This window comes from Kryptolebias marmoratus, linkage group LG17 (genome assembly GCF_001649575.2).
Source record: "Kryptolebias marmoratus isolate JLee-2015 linkage group LG17, ASM164957v2, whole genome shotgun sequence".
In the NCBI taxonomy this organism is placed as follows: domain Eukaryota; kingdom Metazoa; phylum Chordata; class Actinopteri; order Cyprinodontiformes; family Rivulidae; genus Kryptolebias; species Kryptolebias marmoratus.
In genome coordinates, this window is record NC_051446.1 from 20,701,997 (window position 1) to 20,723,959 (window position 21,963).

At 45.8% G+C, this 21,963-nt stretch overlaps 2 protein-coding genes across 5 annotated transcripts in view; one reads left to right on the plus strand and one right to left on the minus strand.

The window, feature by feature from the left end:
* The window catches only part of LOC108249000 (thrombospondin-2), a 14,486-nt gene extending 5,992 nt beyond the window's left edge, over positions 1-8,494 (minus strand). The window contains exons 1-12 of one of the 3 annotated variants that reach the window (XM_025010471.2): positions 8,340-8,494; positions 7,808-8,198; positions 7,583-7,722; positions 5,005-5,259; positions 4,045-4,138; positions 3,798-3,962; positions 2,754-2,930; positions 2,510-2,683; positions 2,103-2,233; positions 1,102-1,236; positions 801-1,019; positions 614-721 (exon numbers count right to left, since the gene is read on the minus strand). In XM_025010471.2, the coding sequence (XP_024866239.1) occupies positions 614-721; positions 801-1,019; positions 1,102-1,236; positions 2,103-2,233; positions 2,510-2,683; positions 2,754-2,930; positions 3,798-3,962; positions 4,045-4,138; positions 5,005-5,259; positions 7,583-7,722; positions 7,808-7,865 (1,656 nt within the window). In that variant the 5' untranslated portion in view covers positions 7,866-8,198; positions 8,340-8,494. Of the gene's footprint in view, positions 1-613; positions 722-800; positions 1,020-1,101; positions 1,237-2,102; positions 2,234-2,509; positions 2,684-2,753; positions 2,931-3,797; positions 3,963-4,044; positions 4,139-5,004; positions 5,260-7,582; positions 7,723-7,807; positions 8,274-8,339 lie in introns of those variants that run through there. The other 2 variants (XM_037981010.1, XM_025010465.2) reach the window with 2 other exon arrangements.
* A 1,059-nt stretch (positions 8,495-9,553) lies between these two features.
* Positions 9,554-21,963, plus strand: part of psme4b (proteasome activator subunit 4b) — a 54,397-nt gene continuing 41,987 nt past the window's right edge. The window contains exons 1-12 of one of the 2 annotated variants that reach the window (XM_025010464.2): positions 9,554-12,809; positions 14,042-14,182; positions 17,017-17,133; positions 17,765-17,809; positions 17,930-18,079; positions 18,857-18,920; positions 19,386-19,460; positions 19,584-19,706; positions 19,798-19,890; positions 20,329-20,507; positions 21,537-21,623; positions 21,706-21,892. In XM_025010464.2, the coding sequence (XP_024866232.1) occupies positions 12,616-12,809; positions 14,042-14,182; positions 17,017-17,133; positions 17,765-17,809; positions 17,930-18,079; positions 18,857-18,920; positions 19,386-19,460; positions 19,584-19,706; positions 19,798-19,890; positions 20,329-20,507; positions 21,537-21,623; positions 21,706-21,892 (1,455 nt within the window). In that variant the 5' untranslated portion in view covers positions 9,554-12,615. Of the gene's footprint in view, positions 12,810-14,041; positions 14,183-16,504; positions 17,134-17,764; positions 17,810-17,929; positions 18,080-18,856; positions 18,921-19,385; positions 19,461-19,583; positions 19,707-19,797; positions 19,891-20,328; positions 20,508-21,536; positions 21,624-21,705; positions 21,893-21,963 lie in introns of those variants that run through there. The other variant, XM_037981009.1, reaches the window with a different exon arrangement.

Sequence of the window (21,963 nt, forward strand, 5' to 3'; positions counted from 1 at the left end):
GTGGGGGGTGGGGGGTCAGGGAGGGGAAATAAAATTCATAAAGGTTATTATTGTCCAAGAAACGGATCAGACGACAGCCAGAACAAAACCTGAACAGAACTCAAAACAGGCGCAGAACAAAGCAGAAGAAAAAAAAAAGATAAAATATCAAACCAACTTTAAAACAAGACAGGAAGTGAACAGAAACACAACAACATCAAACAAAACTAAAAGCGCTGAATGAACTGTTCACGTTAAAACAAGCAAAACAGGAGCTAAAAGCTAAAATAACAAAACAGTAGCTGAAAGCTTAAATTCACAAAACCAAAGCTTAACACTAAACCAGAACTAAAACTTCAAATTAACAAAACTGTAGCTAAAAGCTAAAATTAGAAAGACAGAAGTGCTAAAAGCTAAAAGAAGCATAAGAAGGCAGAAATAAATCGACTGTCCTGAAGTAGTTTTCAGGTAATAATCTATTTAAAGAGTTAAAATCAACTTAGGGATGTTTTCTGTAAATGAAGCTAATTAAAAAAGTATAAAAGCTACAAATGCTAAAAGTTGTAGCACGTGTTGAAATATAAACAGCTAAATAAAAACTGATGGTTCACACAGTCATTCCTCTCAGCCTCACCCTCTCATCCATAATGCTGTCATCGTCGTCATCAGGGTCGCAGGCGTCCCCCTGTCCGTCTCTGTCCAAGTCCTCCTGTCCAGAGTTCGGCACCTTGGGGCAGTTATCCTGCAGCCAATCACGACACAGATCAGTCCCGTCTCCGACCAGCGAGGGCGAACGGCGGCCTGAGTGTTGTGTTTCTGACCATTTCACAGTGATACGTGGCGTTCCGCTGGCACGGCAGCGTTTCGCTGGGCCAGCCGTCCAAGTCGGGGTCCTCGCCGCACAGGAAGCCATCGCCGGCAAACCCAACGCCGCACACACACCTGTACAACACCTCCGACGCCAGGCCCAGGTACACGCACTCGGCGAACTGGTGGCAGGCGTGCGTGTCGTCTTTGCAAGGGTTGTGTGGCTCGCACACCTACAACCAGAGCGTCTCTTTGAGCGTGCGGTTTGGGCACGCCGTTTAAATGAGACGGAGGAGGAAAAACAAAAAGGCCTGCCTGTTTAGTTTTTGCGGCTTCCTGCAGCCCAATGCCGAACGGCTGCGTGCCTTTGTATCGAGGAGGGCAGGGCAGGCAGAAGAACCCAGGATCTGTGTTTACGCACTTCGTAAAACACACACCTTCCACTTCGCACTGAACAGACGAAGGATGAGACACACTGAGCACATAAAACATGAAATATAATAATCATGGTCTGTGCACGGGCTGAGGTTGATCAGCTATGGCGGCCGGCGTTAAAAAAAATAAATTAAATGATGCAAACTTTAAAAGCTCTTCAAATACTCCAAAGTTCCAGCAAGAAAAATTGTATGAAATATCAAATCACTACTGATCGCACAGCAGGAGAAGAATCTAAAAGGACAGTCGAGCTTTTCTATGAAATGGCTTTTAATCGTGGAGATGGTTAAAGGTCAAGGTTCTGATAAAAACAGAAACAAACCTTTTGAGAAAAAAGGAAAATTTGGGAAGATTTAGCAGAGTTTTGGCGCCACTACGCCAAGACATGCTTTTAGTTTTGGAGGAAACTCGATTAAACTGTTAGACTTTTGCGAGAATGTTGGGTCTACGGTAAGAAGAAACGCCTCTGAAAAGAGGAGCAGAGGTTCCTGCAGGACGCAGCCTTTAACCGGGTCGGCGGGGAGGATTTTACTTTCGCGGACGTTTGACATGTTAAAAGGTTAAACGAGGACGGCTTCTCCAACAGGAAAACGGCATACCTCGAGAAACCACAATGTAGCGTCTCAGGAAAAGCCGAAGCTGTCAGTGTCTCCCCACTCTGAACATCTGTGCAGTCCAGACCTCAGAGGAGCAAAGCACACAAGGCAGCCAAGAAATGAAAGCTTCTTGGTGTGCAACTTCGCAAAAAGGCGCTGTCAGTCAACGAGGACCATGCGTGGTGCCAGAAATTTGTTTCAGACCCTTCTGTCTTCTTTCATTTCGTTTGTTTGCTGGATGTAAACAGACGTTCAGGCAGTAAACCCCGCGGCCGGCCTTGTTACCTCATTTTCGTCTTCGCATTGCGTGCCGTTCCCCGTCAGGCCCGGCGGGCAGCGTCCACATTCCCACGACCCGTCGCTTTTTGACGTGCACTCCACGCCGGGGAAACACGGACTTGAGAGCAAGCACATGTCTGAAAAACATCCGGAGCTTTAACACTTCATGACGACACAAAACAACCAAACAGACCGGCTCAACAGAACCTACTCTTATTTTTTTTTAGGGCTTTAATTGTTTCCCTCTTATGTCTTAAGCCTCATTAATTGAATAAACACTGCAGGATTGAATTTAATCCAGCATTGTTTTAAAAAAATATGTTTCCTCAAATAAAAACAAAGGATTTATCCCTGGATTTGAGGATTAGCCTACTTGTAGAACATTTTCCTTTAAAATGAAGATGATCGTTTACCAACAGGACACGGTTGTTTGTTGCACGCTTCGTAGTCCGCGGCTTCTCCGGCGCAAGGTTTGCCGCCGTTCTGAGGGGCGGGGCTCGAACACTCCCGCTGGCGGCTTATGAGCCCGCCGCCGCACGTCGCGGAGCACGGCGACCACTCGCTCCAGGCTGCCCACCGTCCTGCAACTACACCCGAAAGCACAACGCTCACCTGTGAGGATCTGGGCGGTGATTAACACGTTGGGCTGGCACTCACTGGGGCAGAGGGTGTTGTTGCACGGCTGCGTCTCATGGGCGCTGCCCGGGCACGCCCGGCCCCCCTTCTGTGGCAGGGGGTTGTTGCACAGGCGAACCCGTGTGGCGTAGCCTTCTCCGCACGTGGTCGTGCACGCAGACCAAGGAGACCAAAGGCCCCAGTTCCCTCCAACGCGAGCTAGATTTGAAACAAGCGCAGGCATTTTTAAACTTATTATTACGTGTGTGTGTGTGTGTGTGTGTACTAGCCTGAAGAAACACAGACCACTGAAACAGACTTGGTCGAGGGCTGCACATTATTAGAAAAGCGTGCGATTGCAACGTTATTGTTAAACATCGTGACAATGATATCAGTTGTGAAAAACTGATATAATCAAAATCAGACATAAGTATTAAAGCCAGTTGGAGTCTACGGGACTGGCCAAGTATACTGTTAGTATCTTCATCTTTCAGATGCTCTTTTTAGGAGAATCCATAGCAGATCATCTGCCTCCATCTCTAGCTTCCTCCTCTGCCACGCCATCATTCTGTACGTCCTCCATCACTACATCCATCAACCCTCTCTGACCTCTCTTCCTCCTCCCTGGCAGCTCCATTATTCCTCCGCTGCACGTGTCCAAACCATCTCAGTCCCTCTGACTTTGTTTCCAAACTACTCAAACCTCACCCTTTTGGTCACTCCCAGTGGAAATCTGAACATCTTGTGCCACAGCCTCCAAACCAAGCATCACAGCAGGACTCTCCGCCATCTTGTAAACTCTCTGTCCGTCGGCTAATGTGGTGTTCTTTCACACCGGTATGCCTTCATTTGGCTGACCTCTGCCCTCTTCTCCATGTTCCCAAACATTCGACAGAACATCCACCTTCAGCACCTCTACTCCTTGCAGCTTCACTGTTATGCCCAATCATTCCCACGCTGACTTTCATCCCTCCTCCTCTCCAGGATCTCTTCCACCTGCTCCCTACTCTCACAGCAGATCCCACTCTGGTGTCGCCGGTCACAAGAGACCCACTGAATGAGGCCACGTTTGACCGCTTGTCTTACCCTTGCGGTCGCACTTCACCAGCTGGCAGCTGCGGGTCTGGAGCGAGGGCCCGGCGCAGGAGGGCCTGGCGCCGTCGCAGGATCGGGCCCGTTGCTGGCCGCCGCGCCCGCAGGTCACCGAGCAGTGCGTCCACTCGGTCCACGGGGACCAGCCGTCGTCGTCGCCTTCAAACGCAGACGCAGAACACCCGAGTTTAAGGGCTTGCGTTCACGAAACGTGACACTCTGGGCTAGGAACGTCACTCACCGGGACAAACGAGGCAGCATTTTCCATCGACGAAGAACGGGTTGTTGCAGGACACCGGGGGACACGACGCCTGCCGACACACCACCTTCCCATCCTGGACAAGACAGGGGCCAGTGTGATAAATTTAGATTGTGCGAAAATATTGCGTTATTTGATCCAGATGTTCCAGATGTGCCAGAGGAATGATACGCTGTCGGGAACAAAGTCTGGCTACTCCCGGTGCGCATTCTTGACAAAACTAATGATGTTTTCTAAAGAGAAACAGACTCGGGGATCAGAGCGGAGTAAGAGGAAACATATAGAAAGAGACTCTGGAAATAAATGAAACCACATTGGAAACATCTGAAACCGAACTGAGAGGGATGTTTTGACGTTTTAGAAGAGAGGCTTATTCGGTTTCTAGCTGAGAGTTCGGCGAGAAAATTGCAAAAAAAAAAAAAAAAAAAATCCCTCCGACATCCAAACTTAAGAAGGCTGACACTCAGCACCAAAAAAAGGCTTAAAGCGGGCAATAATGTTCTTATCCGTGCCTGTGTGTGTGTTCATGTGTTTGTTAGCAAAATATCTCATGAGCCACTGAGCTAATTTTTAATCCAGCTTGCAGAAAGTGATCACTGGATGAATGTCTGCAACTGATTAACGTTTGGAGTCAAACTGATTCAAGATGGTCGCCACAGCAAACTGACACAATCTCATTCAATTTGACAGATATGGACCTAAAATTTGGCGTGGAAGCTGAGATTATTTCCTACCAGATCAAAAACTTGTCTTTTTCCATATTTATGTCACGATGCTGACTTGTTGTTGGTTTTTTTTCTTCCTTGAATTATTGTGTTTATATTTGACCATGTTTTCGTTGTGTTTAGTTTCTCAGCGTCCTGCTGCGCCCTGCCCCCCCGATGTGATTCAGACACGTTTTATTCACCCCGGATGAACGCCTCAGACCGTCCTGACGCTGACCTGACAGGAGCAGGAGGTGCAGCTGTCGGTCTCCCAGGCGTCCCCCTGCTCGTACACTCGGCCATCCTGCACGCACCACGACTCCCCGTCCCTGTCTCTGTCAAGAACGTTGTCCACGGTGTCTCCGTCGCCTCCTCCTCCGCCCCTCCTCCTGCTGCTGCTGCTGCCGCTGCTGCTGCCGCCGCCGCCGCCACCGCCACCACCGCCGCTGCTCAGCTCAACCAAAGATATCCGCATCTCCTCATTTTCTTTTGACTGACGGCAACAAAAAACACACAAAAACAGTCAGGAAATCAAATCAAACTTTGTGTTATTTAACCCGAGTTCTGCTGTAGGACTACGTTCCACAGAGCGCCGATTTCCTCTGAACTTCTGTAAATTTTGGGTCTCCTGGCAGAAAAAATGATGCCGTTTTGAACCATTTTTTGATGCTTCTGTCGCAAAGTCCTCTAAATATTCCTTCCGGTCGCGTAGAAAGTTGTGTTGAAATTATTTTAAACTTCACATGCTGAGCACAAAAAGAATAAATCAATAAAAAAGTAGCTCTTGAGCCTCCACCTCTTTCTGCTTTCATATTCACTTCCATCCAGACTTTCTGCCCGACCAAGTCACCTACAAAAACAAAAACACAAAAAGAAACTAAACATCTGTTTGTGCAGCTGAAACTTTAAGGTGATTTATTGAGGCGTTCCTGAACAGCAATTAAAGGTTATTTTGATCATTATTTATTAAACTCGTTTTGCAATTTTTTGCTTTTGTCCAACATTCAACTGACTGATGGAGTAAATAATCACAGAATAATCTGCAGGGGATTTAATGAGGGGAAAAGAGTTACAGATGGAACAAAATCCTCTTCCAAAATGAGCCAAAAATGACTTTAAATCAATACATAAGTGACAGGACTTATAATACGATACAGCAAACACATTTAAGTTCTTTACCTTCTGCAGATTTAAACCTTTTTTAACTCTTCTTTGATTAGGACTCCTGCTGCGTTCTCTCCGAGGATTTTAAAAATGACTCATGCTTTTTATTTGACCTCATATTGTTTATTAGATATTTAGTCAAATCAGACTATAGTCCGAGGGAAACTTCTTGTTTTTGCACATATTCTGTAAACTTTAGAAAACCCTCAGTGTGAGTAACTGTGACGGAGGTTTTACTTCATGATTAGACAGAGAAAACTGTTATCAATAAACAGTTCTCACGTAAATCAAACCATTTATACAATTATTTCTCAAAATTACTTTCTGTTACTGTAAAAAAATCTGAGGGAGCATTATTCCTAAATAATATCAGTATTTTGGAGGTTTAAGTATGTATTTCACGGCATATTTCAAAGATTTTTTTAATGAAAAACTCATAAAGAACATTAGTTTTGTTCCCAGCTGCTTTGAGTTTTATTCGGTTAGATAATATTTGTTCTGTAAATAATAAAACTTTGACATCTTTGCAACAAAACAGACGATCTGCAACTTTAAACAAAGTTTTTTGAAAAGTGACAGTTGTAATATCTAAATATTTACATTTATAAAAGGTAATTCTCTGCATGTAAATATCTGCTGGTCATTCTGAACCACACATTATTTTCTCGTGTTGATGTTTTCTAAATTAAAGGGACATGTTTAACCTTTTACAATGCGGTTCTGTGGAAAAGTCATGCAGAAATAACATCCTGTATGAATTTAAACACTGGAGTTGTTTTAGACTGGCAGTTGGAGCAGACAGACGAGGAGAAGGATTTAATTTACACATTTTATAGGATTATTTAACCTGTTCACCTTTATCACATCGTATCTCTGAAGCTGAATGAACTTAATTAATTCTTCCCGTGACACATTTGTTGAAGTCGGTCCATTCGTGAAACAGCGCGGGGCACGAACCGCTATAAAACCTTGGAGACCGGAGTTGTTTTAAAGCCTGTAATCCACTTTAATCTCGCCCGTGTTTGGACTAGCCGTTAGCTCGTCAGACTGCTCGGAACGAGCAACATAAAAGATAAAAGTCTTTATAACATTTTCACTTAAAGGTACTCACAGCAATCCAACTTTTTTTCTCCTAATGATGGTTAATGTGTCTTAAAATTAAAAACTCGTAAGCAACTCCAGCCAGCCTGATGTCGGTCAACCAGGTGATTAAAGCTCCCACTTTAGTTTCGGCGGATTCAGCCGTTTGTTTACGTTGAGCGCGTTCCCGCATTCCAGAGTTCCGTGTCAGTGTACGTGGAGAACTAGCGGAGTAAACTCTTTCAAACGGCACCATTTGCTCTAGCTCAGGATGATCTGTTTTTTTAATGTTTGATTTCAAATTTTGCAAAGAGCACATTTAAGCCAACTTCAAAGTGTTTGAAACATCCCTTTAAGCGCGCTGTGCTGAGCAGAACCAAACAGAACCAGAGATGTTTCTGTAAACAGATTAACAAAAGCAGAACAAGGGAGATAAACATTTAAAGGCTTCCAAAACTAAAGATTTTAAAGTCTGTTTGTTTTAACCTGATAAGTAGGTTTTAAAGTATGAATAAAATGTATTTTTTGTTGTTCCTGCGAGGCGGTGTTAGCGTCCAATCAGAGGGTCTTACGACTTTCTCCAGGTCTACCAGCAGGTTGCTGGTGACGATCCGCAGACCGTGGATCTCTGTGATCAGACCCACCAGCTCGTCGCACGGATGGCGGCACATTTCTGCCGAGCCGTTCCTGTAGACCTTGGCGCCGCTCGCACCTGCGGAAAAGCCACGAGCAAGTTGGCCCCGAGCCTCTGCGTGCGGGAAAAACGGGCGGAGAAGCCGCGCAGGTGTGGTTTGTACCTGCACACACAGCAGCTGCTGCGCACAGGGGAATTAGGAGCCACGTCCGAGGCCACATCCCTGCTCGCAAACGGATCCCACACGGCGCCGCCGTGAAACGCAGCAGGCGTACGTCGCTCCAGACAGCCTAGCAGATCAAAGACAACGATGGAGATAAAGAGGGAATTAACCTCGCATACCTGCGTCTTCCTCCCAGCCTTGCCTTTTCCACCCCAACGCTTCCAAATCACAGCTGGTAGGCTCGTCCCCTGCCGCAGCTCCACAGGGGCTCCGATGGAATGTTCTTCTTCCTTTTCCTTCAATCCTCACTCCCTCGTCTCCTTACTCCCTTCCCACCTCGGGATCCAGCAGAGCAGCCTCCTCGGCAGTCTGTCTTCGAAGGACCGAACAGCTGAAAGCCGAGGGCAGAACATGTGAGCAGCTCTGCAGAAACCTCTCCTGAAAGTTCGACGCTTATGTATTTGTTTTAGCGTGCGTGCATGCGCATGTGTGTATGTGTGTGTGTGAGGCACGAGCTGGGGCCATTTATTACTTGTCTGTCTGGCAGTGAGTTGACTTGCATATCTCCCAGAGATCTCAGAGAAACCCAGCTGGATGGACGCAGCCGTGTTGTTGATGCAGGTTTCCCAGAGACATCATTTACCCTCTTCACTCCCCAAACTGAGACTCTCTCTCTCTTTTTCTCCCTCTCTCTCTCACACACACACACACACTTGTCCTGCACAAGTTTCCCTATATTTTGAGAGCAAGAAAATTGGCACCAGCATAAATCTTTTGCACAAACCAAAAGGCTCAATTTGAGTGTTTTTTTCAACGGGCTGTCTCAAAAAAAAAAAGGAGCAAACTGATGGATTTCAGAAACATCTCTCTCTCTCTCTCTCTCTCTCTCTCTCCTGAGCTCTGCGTACGGCCCTCTCCCTGCTGAGTCAAAAAGGCATCATCGTCCTGAATCACATTTTCCATTCGCAGCCTCCACTTGTGGAATAATGAATCTCACAGATGTGTGTACACACGCATGCATGCAAACACGTGCACGCGCCCGAGCAAAACACACACACACACATTTCCTACGAACTCTCCTGCTCCAGGTATCTGCAGCCATTCCAGCAGACGGGGAACAGATAACATGTTTCTCTTGGAGGCGGTTCAGCAGACGAGGCTCAGAGGAGCAGGTGCTGTCGCCGCGCTGGAAGACAAAAAAAAAAAAGCCCAGAAGTACCAGAAGTAATAAGGATCTGAAGGGATGTGAAAGGTAAAGAGTTGGGCAAGACGACTTGGCAGAGCAGAGCGTGACATTTTTGGATTGATATGCAGCGTGGAAGGCACAGTCTGTTCTGGGTTCTGTCTCAACGTCTCCAACTTCGTCCTACGGCCCTCGGAGTGAGGAAATCGTTTTAAAATGAAGGGGGGGGGGGGTGACTGGAGTCTGTGTCAGGGGCAACGAAAACGCAGCGGCGCAGCAACGAGCAGCCCTGCAGTGCTTCAGGTTAAAGGCCCGGCGTTCCCTACAGAAGCACACGTCGCCCGCCGCTTTTTGGGGCACAGTTCGGCACCAAAGTCGCCGCACGTTTCAGAAGAGATGGAGGTGCGGTCGTCCCATCCAACACGAGGACACGTCACACTCAGAGCAGACGCTGGGGGGTGACTCTCAGCTACTACCACATCAAATCTGCAGCTCAATATCTGTGAAACTGACTTCGTCAGAGCCATTTTTGTGCCAACTAATGTTGGAGGCGGCCATCTTGAATTGGACCGACTCCAGCAGCTAATCAGTTGCAGATGTGCGCCCAGTGGTTACTTCCTGAAACGTTCCCGGTAGTTCACGAGACGGACGAAAACAGCTGACTCTGCATATTTATGGCAAATTTTGTAAGCAAGGCTCTTGGGACGACCAATCAGAGCTCAGGATGTGCGTCGGGGATCAGGCTCAGCTACTACCACGCCAGCTTTTAGGCCAACATCTGCCACGTCTGCCACGGAGTCACGTCTTCTGCCTCGCGCTGTGCTTCCTTTCTAACCTGTTGCAAACACGTTTTTAACTTTATTAGTTTTTGGTTTTAAAATGTGTTTGTTTTTACGTTTATATCACACGTGTCAAACTCAGGGTCTGTGGGCCAGACCCGGCCCATGGCAACATTTCATCTGGCCCCAAAGAGAACCTTTCAGTTTTACTCGATCTGGCCCTCCAGCCTGTGACAGATCGAGTCTGCGTCTCATTTGGCTTAAAAATCGGAGCCTATTAAGTTGAGGCCGTTACTTTGAAGTCAAGAAAATGATGTTTTAATTTCTCAGTGACCTTTATTTGACGTCAAACGTGACAGATCGAACTCATGTTGACTTGCAGCCAAGACATGATGACGGGTATCTGACTTGAGTCGGAGAAACGGCGAGTCCACTTTAACGTTTAATGCCCTTTTCTGGATTTTCTTTTTGTTTCAAAGTTAAACTTTCGTTAGCTACATGGTTGGGTTTTTTTGTTGACGGCTTTTTAGCTGTTTTAATAGAGAAAAATTCACAAGAAGGCGTAAAAAAAGGATGTCTTTTTAAGTTCAATCTATATTTCTTTGTTAATTAAAGTTTGTTTCTTCTAAATTCTATATAATATGTAACTGGGAAAGGGTATTTGATATTTCTATATGAATTATTTGAGATATTGCATCAAAAATCAAGGTTAATTTGTGTGTTTTTTCGATAAATATCGATGGAGATTGGCCCTTGGAATAAAAAGTAAGCTTTAAATTTTGCATCAGAGTCTGGCAGCCCTGGTTTATACGTTTCTCCGACGACCTTTAATAAAAGTCGTGTCTGTGTGTTAAAAGCTGCAGCAGATCTCAGTCTGATAAATTTTCCTGCAGGGCTTTCTGTAGCTTCCTGGTGTGCTGTCCTAATTACACTTTGTCAAACTCCCGTCCCAGAGGGCCACTATCCCGCATGTGTTTGATTTCTTTTTCTGCTTCAACTCCCATAATATAAATGAACGGGACGTTAACAGGCTGACGAGTTAATTTAACCACCTGAAGCAGGTATGTTGGAGCGGGGTAACAGCTTAAAGTTGCAGGACAGTGGCCCCCCCGAGGGCTAATGAAACAGGCTTTTTTATTTTTTACCTTTCTCCTGCTTCATGGGCATTAATTAGATTAGGTTTAGGCTACGCTGAGGAGGACTGAAACTGACTAATACAAGCTCTAAATAAGATCAGACTTCCTGTTAAGAGTTAGTTGTGGCCTTAAATTTCATGCCAAATGTTTTCATGAAGCTTATTTTTCCCTCTTAAACTATAAAACCCAAAACATAACATGCCAACGTTGCAGAAAATTCCTAAAAAAAAAAAAAGCCCAGTTTTCTTAACCTTTAGCTAATCTTCAGCTTGTGTCACAACGACCCTGGGGCGCCCCAACTTTTTGGCGTTCCTCTCAGGAGATTGTGGAGGGGTTAGGACGCAAAGGAGAACTGAAGCGATCGCCTCATTTCTCTCTTAAAAAACAAAAACACCCGGGGAACTCGGAGAGCTTTTCTGTGGCGCATTAAGCCACGAGCGGCAGCGTTTATCCTGCAGCCTCCGAGCGCCTCTGAGTGCGAGGTGGTCGAAGAATTACACAAGCTTAAAGTTAACCAGGATTTACGCAGAACGGTGTAAAACAAAGTGCTCCCGTCTCTTTACGCTGTGGTGCTTTATCTCGGTTACAGAGGGTCAGCGGGTCAGCAGAGCAGGGGAGGAGCTTTAATCCGGTCATCAGATCATCCTCGTCTTCTGAGGATTACCTTTACAAAGTGCTGCTGGGACTTGGTGTCCACAGTGTTGCATTCTGGGATTTTTTGTTGACTGAGTTATAGCCATTTTTGCGTTTGCTAAGGTTGCTCAGCTTTGGCGGCCATCTTGACTTGAGCCGACTCCAAAAGCTAACGAGCTGTGGATGTTCATCCCGTCGTTGTTTTACCAGGAGTTTCACTGAAATCTGTCATGTGGTTCATGAGATATTTTGTTAACAGATAAACGGCATTGACAACAAAACGTTGAAGCCAACTTTTTAGGGTCTGAATACACGTTGGGGGTGATGCTCAGCTACTACCACACCAAATATTAGCTCAATATCTGTAGAACTGACTGAGTTATACCCGTCTGAGTGCCATTCGCCCAGTCCTGATGTAAGAAGATAAACACGACTGGAGATCATCCCATTTTTAGGTCAATTCAACTTTTTTTAATTTTTTTTTTGAGTGTAGTGACCCACAAACGTCCTTAAACACAAATCATACTGTAACATAAAACCTATGAGGTATTTAAAAGCTTCGCAACATTTGTGTTTCCCATTAGGCCGCAGACATTTTCATCACAAACCGAACCCTCCCCGTCTCCCGCTCATGTTCAAAAGAAACCTACATGCCCGTGGCCAGAGATGAAAGTCTTCTTCTTTTTTTTTTCTTGTTACGGAGCTCGGTGACTCTGAAATCAAAGCTTTAGGAGTAATGCACCCTTTCCAGCAGAAACTTATGGGCGACTCATTTCCCAGGACCCCTGCGGCGCGCGGACCCTCTGCTGTTGTGCGGAGGCGGATGTCTGCGTGTGCTGTGACAGGCCCGGGTCCTCTGCGCTCAGGGCTTTGACCAGCTCAATTAGCGTGACATACTTTTCCCTTCGGGCTGCTGGACTCAGCGGATTACGTCCTCTGACTTCGGCAGCACACATTCCAGCAGGTAGAGCAACCGTTAGACACGCTGTTTCCCCCCTCCCACCCGTTTTATCAGCCCTTCAGGACGGGCGGCTGAAAAGAGACCTGAGCGACAGGGAAGGGGGCGAGGGGGAAAACATGACGGCGGGTGGGGACGTGTCCGGGTTTGTCCCCCAGAAGGAGATCGTGTACAACAGCCTGCTGCCGTACTGCGAGCGGCTGGAGCGGGAGGCCGCAGAGCTGCTGGTGGAGATCAAAGCCGACCTGAGCCGAGCCGTCCTCCTCAGGGAGCTGTGGCCCGGGGTCACCTTCTGCGCCAGGAAGCTCTTCTCGTAAGTCTGGACGGAACTGCAACTGTATTGGACGTTCTTACTGTGCTGACTGAATAACTCTTACGGGAAAACCCAACTAGAAGATTTCTGAATAAAGTCTGAAAGTTGCCCAAAAAACTCCAGGAAAAACTTGTATATAATCTTAAAAAAAAGTCTACATTTTGATTTATGAGCTGTAGAAGAAGTCTAAAGACGAACCAAAATCAAAGGAAACGTTAAAGCTGCTGCGAGCGGCTTATTGTGGTCACCACGGCAACCACACGCCTGTGTTTGTCACTTCCTGACTGAGAGGAAGGCAAAAAATTGCGGACTGAAATGCGAGCGTTAAACACTCGCCGTGAAGAAACTACAAGTCGGATCTTAAAGATCCTTGCACTGCTTTTACGTTTCTGTAGCGTTTTATGGAGGCGATAAAAGTTTAAAAAAAGACCCTTCACTTCCAGTTATGAATAGAATATTTTGAGCTAAAATACGACTGAATCTATGGACGTCTGGGTGTGTGGTCTCTGCATTCTGGGGGGATTCAAGAGAGATTTATAAGCACTATAGCAGCAAGAAAGACACCGGCTGAAAGAAGACAAAAACATGTACAGTTAGATGTATAATTTGTATTTGCACCCCTAAAAAAACCAGTGGGAGTAGGAAGAGTTAGTTTGCAAAAGATTTGTTTGTGCGACATCAGCTGTCAGTTGAACAGTCCATGGGAAAAAAATCTCATGAATTTTATAAAAACTTAAATCTGTGGCTTTGTAAAAAGCGTAAAAGCCTGAACTTTCTGTGACTCGTTCAAACTTTGAATGACGTGTTCACTGTGAAGCCTGCCTGTGGAGTGGGGCTCCAAAGAGGGCTGGGGTTTTCTCATCTGTTTCACCAAAATCTCATTGAGTTAAATTTTGTTTTTTTCTGCACATTTTGTCTACAATGTGTGACAAACGGCCAGCAAGTCATAGAACACTTTTACTATACCCTTGGTAATAGTGGGGCTATAACTAAAGAGGTAAACGATCTAAATATGAACACGATGCAGACCTAAACTGTTCTGATTAATGAAAGACTCAAAGTATGAGTTAGTAAAGAAGGGATCACAATGTTTTGCTTGTCCAAAGGAGCATTAGAGCAAGACGTCCTTCTGTCCCACGCAGGATTGCTGTTATTATTCACCGATGGTGCTCTGGGGAACGTGGGTCAGGTACAGTAAAGCTGAACTGATTGTTAAACTCTCTCGCCCTCAGTTTTCTGAAGCTGTACGGCCGAAGGTTCAGCAAAGAGGACCACGTTCTCTTCATCCGGCTCCTCTACGAGTTGGTCACACTGCCCAACCTGGAGCCCCGCATGATGCAGTGCTACGCCAGGCTGCTCATTCAGCTTCTCAAGTGGGTCTGCCACCAAAACACACACACACTCATCTCTAGCTGCTGTTCCTTAGCGCTGCCATTATTGCTGGAAGGATTGCACGTGTCATCCGAGTGCTCGGGGTCACCGAAGAGCAGTAAAGTGTTCCTGGAGCTGCTGAGACGTGACATAACATGAGACCATCTGACCCTCGAAAGTCCAACTCCTCAGGATGAGCCTCGCCCTGAGCCTTCCTGTTGGTGTAATGAGATCAAACAGCGGCCCTGTTGGTAAATATCACATCACGCATTTAAGTGGATTTCTGACTTGCCCTCTGCCATTTAGAGGACAGTCGTTCGTAGGCTGCGGCTCACGGAAAGAAGATCAAAACCTAGAAACCCTTCAGAAAGCATTCAGATTGAGGGTACTTCCAGGGACTTGTGACAAAAAAATAGTAAAAGGCCAAATAAACCAACCTAAAAATACTATTTACTAAATACTATTTTTTATTCCTTGACTATCAGCTTAATGCCTTTGACAAAGAAGCTGTTAGAAATCATTTTAAAACTGAAAACATTTCTGTAGATTAAGACCAGACCTTTTATTTGGCGTCTCATGAACTACAGCGGGTTGGTGACCCGTCACTTTTACAGCAACTGTAGTAGCTGCTCTGCATCAGACAGGGGAGATGTGGCGGCCCTCGGATCCCTCGGCCCTCTGTTGATTGGCTGTGGCGACCATCTTGACTGGAGTTGTGGTTACTTTTTGACCGTTTCATTACAGCTCGTCCGGTGGCTCATTTTGATTTATTTTATTTTGATAACAGACAAACACAGACTGAGATATGAGCTAAAACACTATCGCCCGAATTCTCCTTTGCTAATATGGAGACGGGCAACAACAAAACAATAAAAGCAGCTTTTAGTGCTCAATCTTAGGGAAGTGAAAGTGAAACCTTAAGCACCTTTTTACCTTGTTTCTAACAAAGTGTTGTCTAAGTTTTGAACTAGAAGAGGCCTAAAACTTTGCTTTTCTACGTAACTAAGTTCAGTGGAAACAGAACAGGATGAATGCTTAAAAACAAAAAAAAAAAAGTTTTTTTTTTAAGTCAGGAGGCATTTTTTCCTCACAAGTCTGAATTTAAGGGTTAGTTTACAGACAATATGTTTGATATCCCAAGAACGAATCACTGTTCGGACAGAATCTGCTGCAAAGTAGTCAAAAAACCAACAAAAAAAACAAAGAAAAGTCCCAAATCAGCCGTCAGCCGTCGACATGCCTGCCATGAGATGCAGCTTCAGCCCCACTGCACTGTGATCCGGTTGGAACAACAGTCAAGAAAACATGAGCGTTAACTAGATTTCCTACAAAGTAAACAGATCAGGCCTTTCTATAACCGGAAATCTTTGATGATCGATGAACGTTGCCATGTTTAATTTTAACGTGTGTTCCTGAACTAAGTCATGTTGGTCTTCTGGGAAAAAAGATCTAAAGTTACCCGCCCTGACTTCAACCAGTAAAGGAGCTAAGTTCAGTTCACAGCCAGCCCCTCTCCCACGGCTCATTAAATGATTAATGACCAGGCTTTTGGTTTTTTGGGTTAGAACAAGGGAAAGTTTTAGCTCAGCGAGGCTCAAATTGACGTTTCAATAAGGTTGCCGTCAGACAGGAAACATCTCCACTGACGTGACGGAGCGACTTTTTAAACTTTCTACAGCAGCACGCTCACAGCGCCTCGAAGAAGGAGTACCGAGTCTTGGCTCTACAGTACATTTATCACATTTTAAGCCTGTTTTAACTCTGCGCTTTTGTCTCCCGGATCAGATCTGTCGCTCCCCCAGCGACGGTCGGGTGGCTTCCAAAAGATCGGCGCATTCATCGCTTCCCATTTGTCTCCAGCTGTTTCGCTGATTTCCGTATCCGTCAAAAAAGAAAAGCGGCATCTCTATGCAGATGTCAGTCGTGTGAGTGGTTCGCGTCAGATGAGGAGAGAAAGATCTGGGCTAACGGAACATCAAGCGCCAGGTCTTGCAGCCGAGCGCCGACTTTGATACTCAAACATCAAACATCAGGTCTCAATAGTCCCCTCGTATTTCACAGCCATTTTCCAGATTGTCTCTTCTCCTCTTCATTTCTTAAAAAAAAAAACTCCCTAATGAGAGTCTGTTCCATCTCTGCGACATAAAGAAGAAAAGGAGCTGACAAGAGGAATTTGGGCTTGTAAAAACCAGCGCAGGAATCGTTCTTGCGAGATTTAATCCCATAAAAATGGTGATTTTTACAAAGGAACGCAATGAAGACGACATGGGAGTTTCTCAGGCGGGGATTTAAAAAAAAAAAAAAAAAAAAAAAAGCAACTCCATTTTAAAGCTTATAAGGAACTCATCATTTTGTGTGAAATCTAAAAGCTTAAGTGGGTGTTAGGAGAAGTGAGGAAACATTAAAAAGGGATAATGCTGCTTCACCGAGCAGCCAGTTCTGTTGATTCCTTTATTTTTCCTCCCCTCCTCCATGGAGCAGCGAACAGGAGGCTCGGATTGGGAATATTTTTAACCCAGCTGAGGCCACGCTCGTGCAAATTTGCCAACGCCTGCAGCTGTTGGTCCAGTTCTGCCTTATTAACAACGAAGAATCCCCGCATTGTGTTCAACCGTCACGTCTGCGAGCTGGCGAGAGCAGCTTGTGACGGGATGACGGGTTTTTCCCCCAGGGCGGCCGGCGTTTTCGGACGCCCGGCGGGTCTCTCGTCTCCACATTTTCACCGTTGGGCGTTTGGATTGTTTCTAAACATCTTCGAGTAGCTAAGAGTCCCGTCTAAAATGTTCCGTCCGGCCTTTTATGCGACAGCTGAGGGCTCGTTTTTCTTCCCAAACAGGAAGAAGGAACTCCTGTCAAGAGATGACCTCCAGTTGCCGTGGCGACCACTCTACAATCTGTACGAAAGAGTCGTCTACTCCAAAACCGAACATCTGGGGCTCATCTGGTTCCCCAAGTATGTGGCTACACCCTTGGATTATTAGAGTAGAGCTCAGAGGATGTCAGGTGAAATAATCTCAGCTACTACCACCCCAAGTTTAAGATAAATATCCGTCAAATTCACAGAGTAAGACAATTTTTTGTGTTTTCTAAGATCAGCTGGCTGTGGCAGCCATCTTGAATTGGCTTATGTCAAGTCAAGTCAAATTTTTTCATATAGCAACAAGGCGGTTCAAAGTCATAAAAACACAAAAACAAAAATTCATAAAAATAACATCATGACAACACAAAGATAAAAAAACTCCTAACAATAACATACAAATAAAGACTAACTAAGAGTACTAAAGGCTAACTAAGAGTACTAAAGGCTAACTAAGAGCACTAAAGAGGCTAACTGAAAGCTAAAACACCTCGGCCATAAGGTTGGGTGAAGAGAAGTAAAAATAAAATTAGATCTCACATCATATCTAAGTTACGATCAGCCAATTACTGACGTTTTCAGTGAAATGGGTCCTGTAGTTTGTAAGGCATTTTGCTGACACTACAGAAACATTCACTGAGACAGAGTCCAATAAGTGGAGGTGAGTTTTAGACCTTTTTTTATTCTGGATGATCACAAACCCTCAGGCGTCTCTCCTTGCTCACAGCTCGGTGGACCATGTGTTGAAGGCTTTGATCAGGAGCTGCAGACTGTGAGTCTCATCCTTTCTGATCATGTCATCTTCCGAGGCGGAGAATGCTTTTCTTTCATCTCCACTCGAGCTGCGTGCGTTTGTCTGGTTTTTATCTTTATTCACGTTCCACGCTCCCAGGTATTTCCCTGCGTCCTCCACCGAGGAGATGCTGGATGAGTGGCGCCCCCTGCTGTGCGTGTTTGACGGGGTCATGCAGAAGGCCATCAGCAACATGGAGCTGTTCCTGCCCACCATCCTGAGCCCGGAGGAGCACGAGCAGGGCTTCAGGTGAGCCGGCCAATCACAGCGCCTGTGTGAGTCTGTCTGTTAGCAAAATATGTCATGAACCGCTGGATGGATTTCAATGAACCTGAAAGGTGTACGCCACTACAGCTAACCAACACAAAAATGCCTACAACTCAGTCAGTTTTGCAGCTTTTGAGCTCAGGTCCAGTGTGATAGAAGCTCAGAGTCATCCTCAACACATACTCTGTTCATAATAAGATGATCTTAGGTTAAAACTCTGACACCAAGTGCTGCATATCCTGAACCACAGTTTATAAAAGTCTTCAGTCTGCAGAAGCACTGCGGTCGTATTTTGTGTAAAAATGCCTCCCCTTCTTCAGAGTCTTGAAAAATCCAATTTTCTGAAATTCTCGTTCTTCTCTTTTTGTTTCTTTCGCTAACTCGTCGCTCTCTCGGAAAGTTTCTGCTCGTCGTTTTGTTTTTCCTGCGCTCCTCACGGTTGTTTTCCAGGCAGCTTTACAACGCCTCCTTCTCCGCCGTTCCGGGGCGATTTGTCTGGATTTACTCTTGGATCCATAAGCAGTTTCTGCTCAGTTTCCACAATACATCATCTTTAATACCCGTTTTTTTCTTCTTCTTTTTTTCTTTCGCTCTCCCCTTTTCATTTTGTTGCTTTTTCCTCCAGAATATACAGGAGAGAATGAGTTCATGTGCTGGGAAATTGGTGATAAATGAGGGGGGGATTCGGCCTCAGGTGCGCGTCTCATTAGACGTTAATCGAAGGTTTTTGTCCATGATTTTGTGTTTTTTTTTTTTTAGGTTGTGGTTTGACGAGTTAATGAGTCTTTGGATGTCGGTGCAGAATCAGCCGAGCTGGGAAGGGGTGAGACGTGCACACACACACACACACACACACATCCTTTTAGCTACTTGGCTTGGGTGAGAAATTCTTAAAGTCACAGCAAGTTCAGTTTATGCTAAAATAAAATAAAATAAAAATTCACTTGTCAAAATTGCTTTGGTGTATTTTAAAACAATATCAAGGCATTAAGGAACGGCTCACTCAGCGCTCCGTTCTCCTGAAAATAAATAAAGGAAATTAGAACGACACGCCTTCGACATTTCCTTGATTGCGGTGATTGAAATGTTGGCTGTTTCCGCTCAGCATGCCGATAAGATTTTCCCGTTTGTGCCTCTGCTCTGTTTTCCTCCAGCCTTGGGGCCCAGAGAGCAGCCTGGCTGAGCTCTCTACCCCCCTGTTCTTGAACATCCTTCAGTTTTGTTGTTTTTTGTTCTTCACTTCTGGAAATCGACACACTCACACTGTTTGCCTGATGTTGTCTTGTAGCACCTAGTCAACCTGTTTGCTCGCCTCGCCAACGATAACATCGGCTACGTGGACTGGACTCCTTATATTCCCACAGTGAGTCGTTAGCAGCGCTACGTGGATACACGAGCCTGCCTCTAAACGGCTTTTATTGGGGGGCCACGGGGCTGCGTCCGTAAGCTGAAACTTCTTTTGTTTCGATGGCGTGCGTGTGTGTAGATTTTCACCAGAATCCTGCGGAGTTTCAACCTTCCCGTCGGGGTCTGTCAGATGGTGGCACCGAGGTACCTCACCAACTCCTACGACGTTGGATACGTGGTTTTATGGATCACGGCACTCCTGGTACACACAAATAAAAATAAAATACACAGCACAGATGCGCTATGCAGCACGCCGCGGCTGCTTGATTGCCTGTTAATGTCTGTCCCTGCAGGGCGGACCAGGAAACCCCGCGCAGAAGGAGCTGACCTGCTTGTTTAGCAGCATCGCCTCCTTCTACCACCCGTCCAACCACGGCCGCTGGCAGGTCAGTGGTGCTCCCTCAGCAACACACCGATCCTCCATTTCTGTTTGAACACATTAAAGGGATAGTCTGGTCACTTTTGAAGTGACGCTCTGCCTAATAGTCATCACTAGTTGGTACCTGAGTACGGAGGATGGAGAGAAGGGGCAGGAGTCTTCCTGCAGGCTAGGCTAACAGTTAGCCAAACAGGATTTTTCAGGAACGACATCCGTATTAGTGCAGCATATGTTCTCATGGTAACATGGATGTTGTTCTGCTGAGAAAACCAAATGGTGTAGAGGTTTAATATTAGCTTATTTTGTTAGCCAGCCCAGCTTAACATTTTCCTTATTGTCCGTGACTAATAACGTACTGACTAATGGAAACTATCTGACAGAAAGTTGCTTCAAAAAAGGTCAAAACCACCTCTTTAAACGTATTTTTAAATCCGTGCGTCTGCAGGCCCGACTGATGCGTCTGCTTCAGCGACTGCCGGCGAGCGTCGTGCGCCGCGTGCACCGCGAGCGTTACGCCCCGCCCAGCTGGATCACGGCGGTCCCCGAGGGTCAACGGTTGACCGACGCCGACCTGCAGGAGTTCACCCGCAGCCTCAGGGGAGCCGCCCTGCTGGCTATGTTCAGGTACTGCGTGGATGTGGTCATGAGACTGAATGAAGGATAAAACTTGTCCACTTTGTGTGGAAAGGCTTGTTACAGAAGCACCAGAAAAGCCTGTTAACCTTTAAAACAGTAAATCATTTTTCTGATTTTAAATACATTAAAAACCTAAAGTATAAATCACTTTACACTATAACCTAATTACTGATTTCTTAGTTTCATCACTAAGAAATAATCCATAATTTGATTCTCAGAGCTGAAACACATCTATATTTCTGACTGCTTCTAACTTTCAGACATAAATATTATATAGTTCTCCTCTTAATTTGAAATATATTTATTAAATCTAACTAGGAAGGGTATTGTTGGCACCAAAAACATTAATTCCCTTTGTTTTCAAATACACAATATCTGTAAATTTTAACAATCTGAAGTGAATACAGAGTTTATTTGTTTGTTCATTATAAGAGCTGTATGTATTTATCTACCTAGACCCAATAATCTAAATATTGGGTCCAGGTTTGTTTTAGACACACTCCAGCTTATATGGCTTTACAAAAGAGCAAAACAAATTGTGCGTTGCGTTTCGCACCCAATAAGTCTCCAACCCTGCAGAAAATACCAGCAGATTTAGATAGTATGTTGACATTTAAAAACCAAAGCTGAACTTGTGTGGGGGGAAAGCTGAAAGGATGCAGATACAGAACAGTCGTTGTCACTGCGGGTGGAGGTGCGAGCGCTCTCCTGCACCGCCCGAGCCAGCCGGTGGCCTCGCAGGTCGACATTTATGGATCCGAATTTCTCCGGATTTCTCCTCTTTTTTTTTTAGCCAGTTGACAAAATAACTATCAACCAGTTCCCTCTTATCAGTGTGGCCACTTAAATGGTGTGTCAGGTTTTCTTGCTTCTTGCAAACAACCAGCAAACTGCGAACACTCGGCCTCAGACGCAACAAGCCTAATCCGGACAAAAACAGGCCGTCTCAGTATATCCGTGTGTTTTTGTCACTGTAACGCACGCGCCGTCACCTGAACTCTCCTGGTGGTTTCGCAGTAAAACCGGCAGCGCAGACGCGGCCTACGCCCTGCAGAACCTGGCTCTGCTGGCGCCCGAACTCGTCGTCCCGGCCGTCCTCGAAAAGTAAGACTCCCGGGAGATCCCGGCTCCGGTTCACGTCGCGTCACATAAAATCACCTGGTTGTAATTTCCTCCACATGGTCAGAACCTACGCAGCGATGGAGACCCTGACAGAGCCGCACACCCTCACCGCCACCCTCAGCTGCGTGATCGGCATGGCCCGCAGCCTGGTCTCGCCGAACGACCACTACCCAGAGGGCCATGCGCACGTTCTCCCCCTGCTCATGGGCTCTCTCCCAGGGGTGGACCCCAACGACTTCAGCAAGTGCATGGTGAGTGTCGAACGTGCTGATCGCTAATGAAGAAAAATGATTAGACAAGACGACAACGCAGCTCGTGCTGA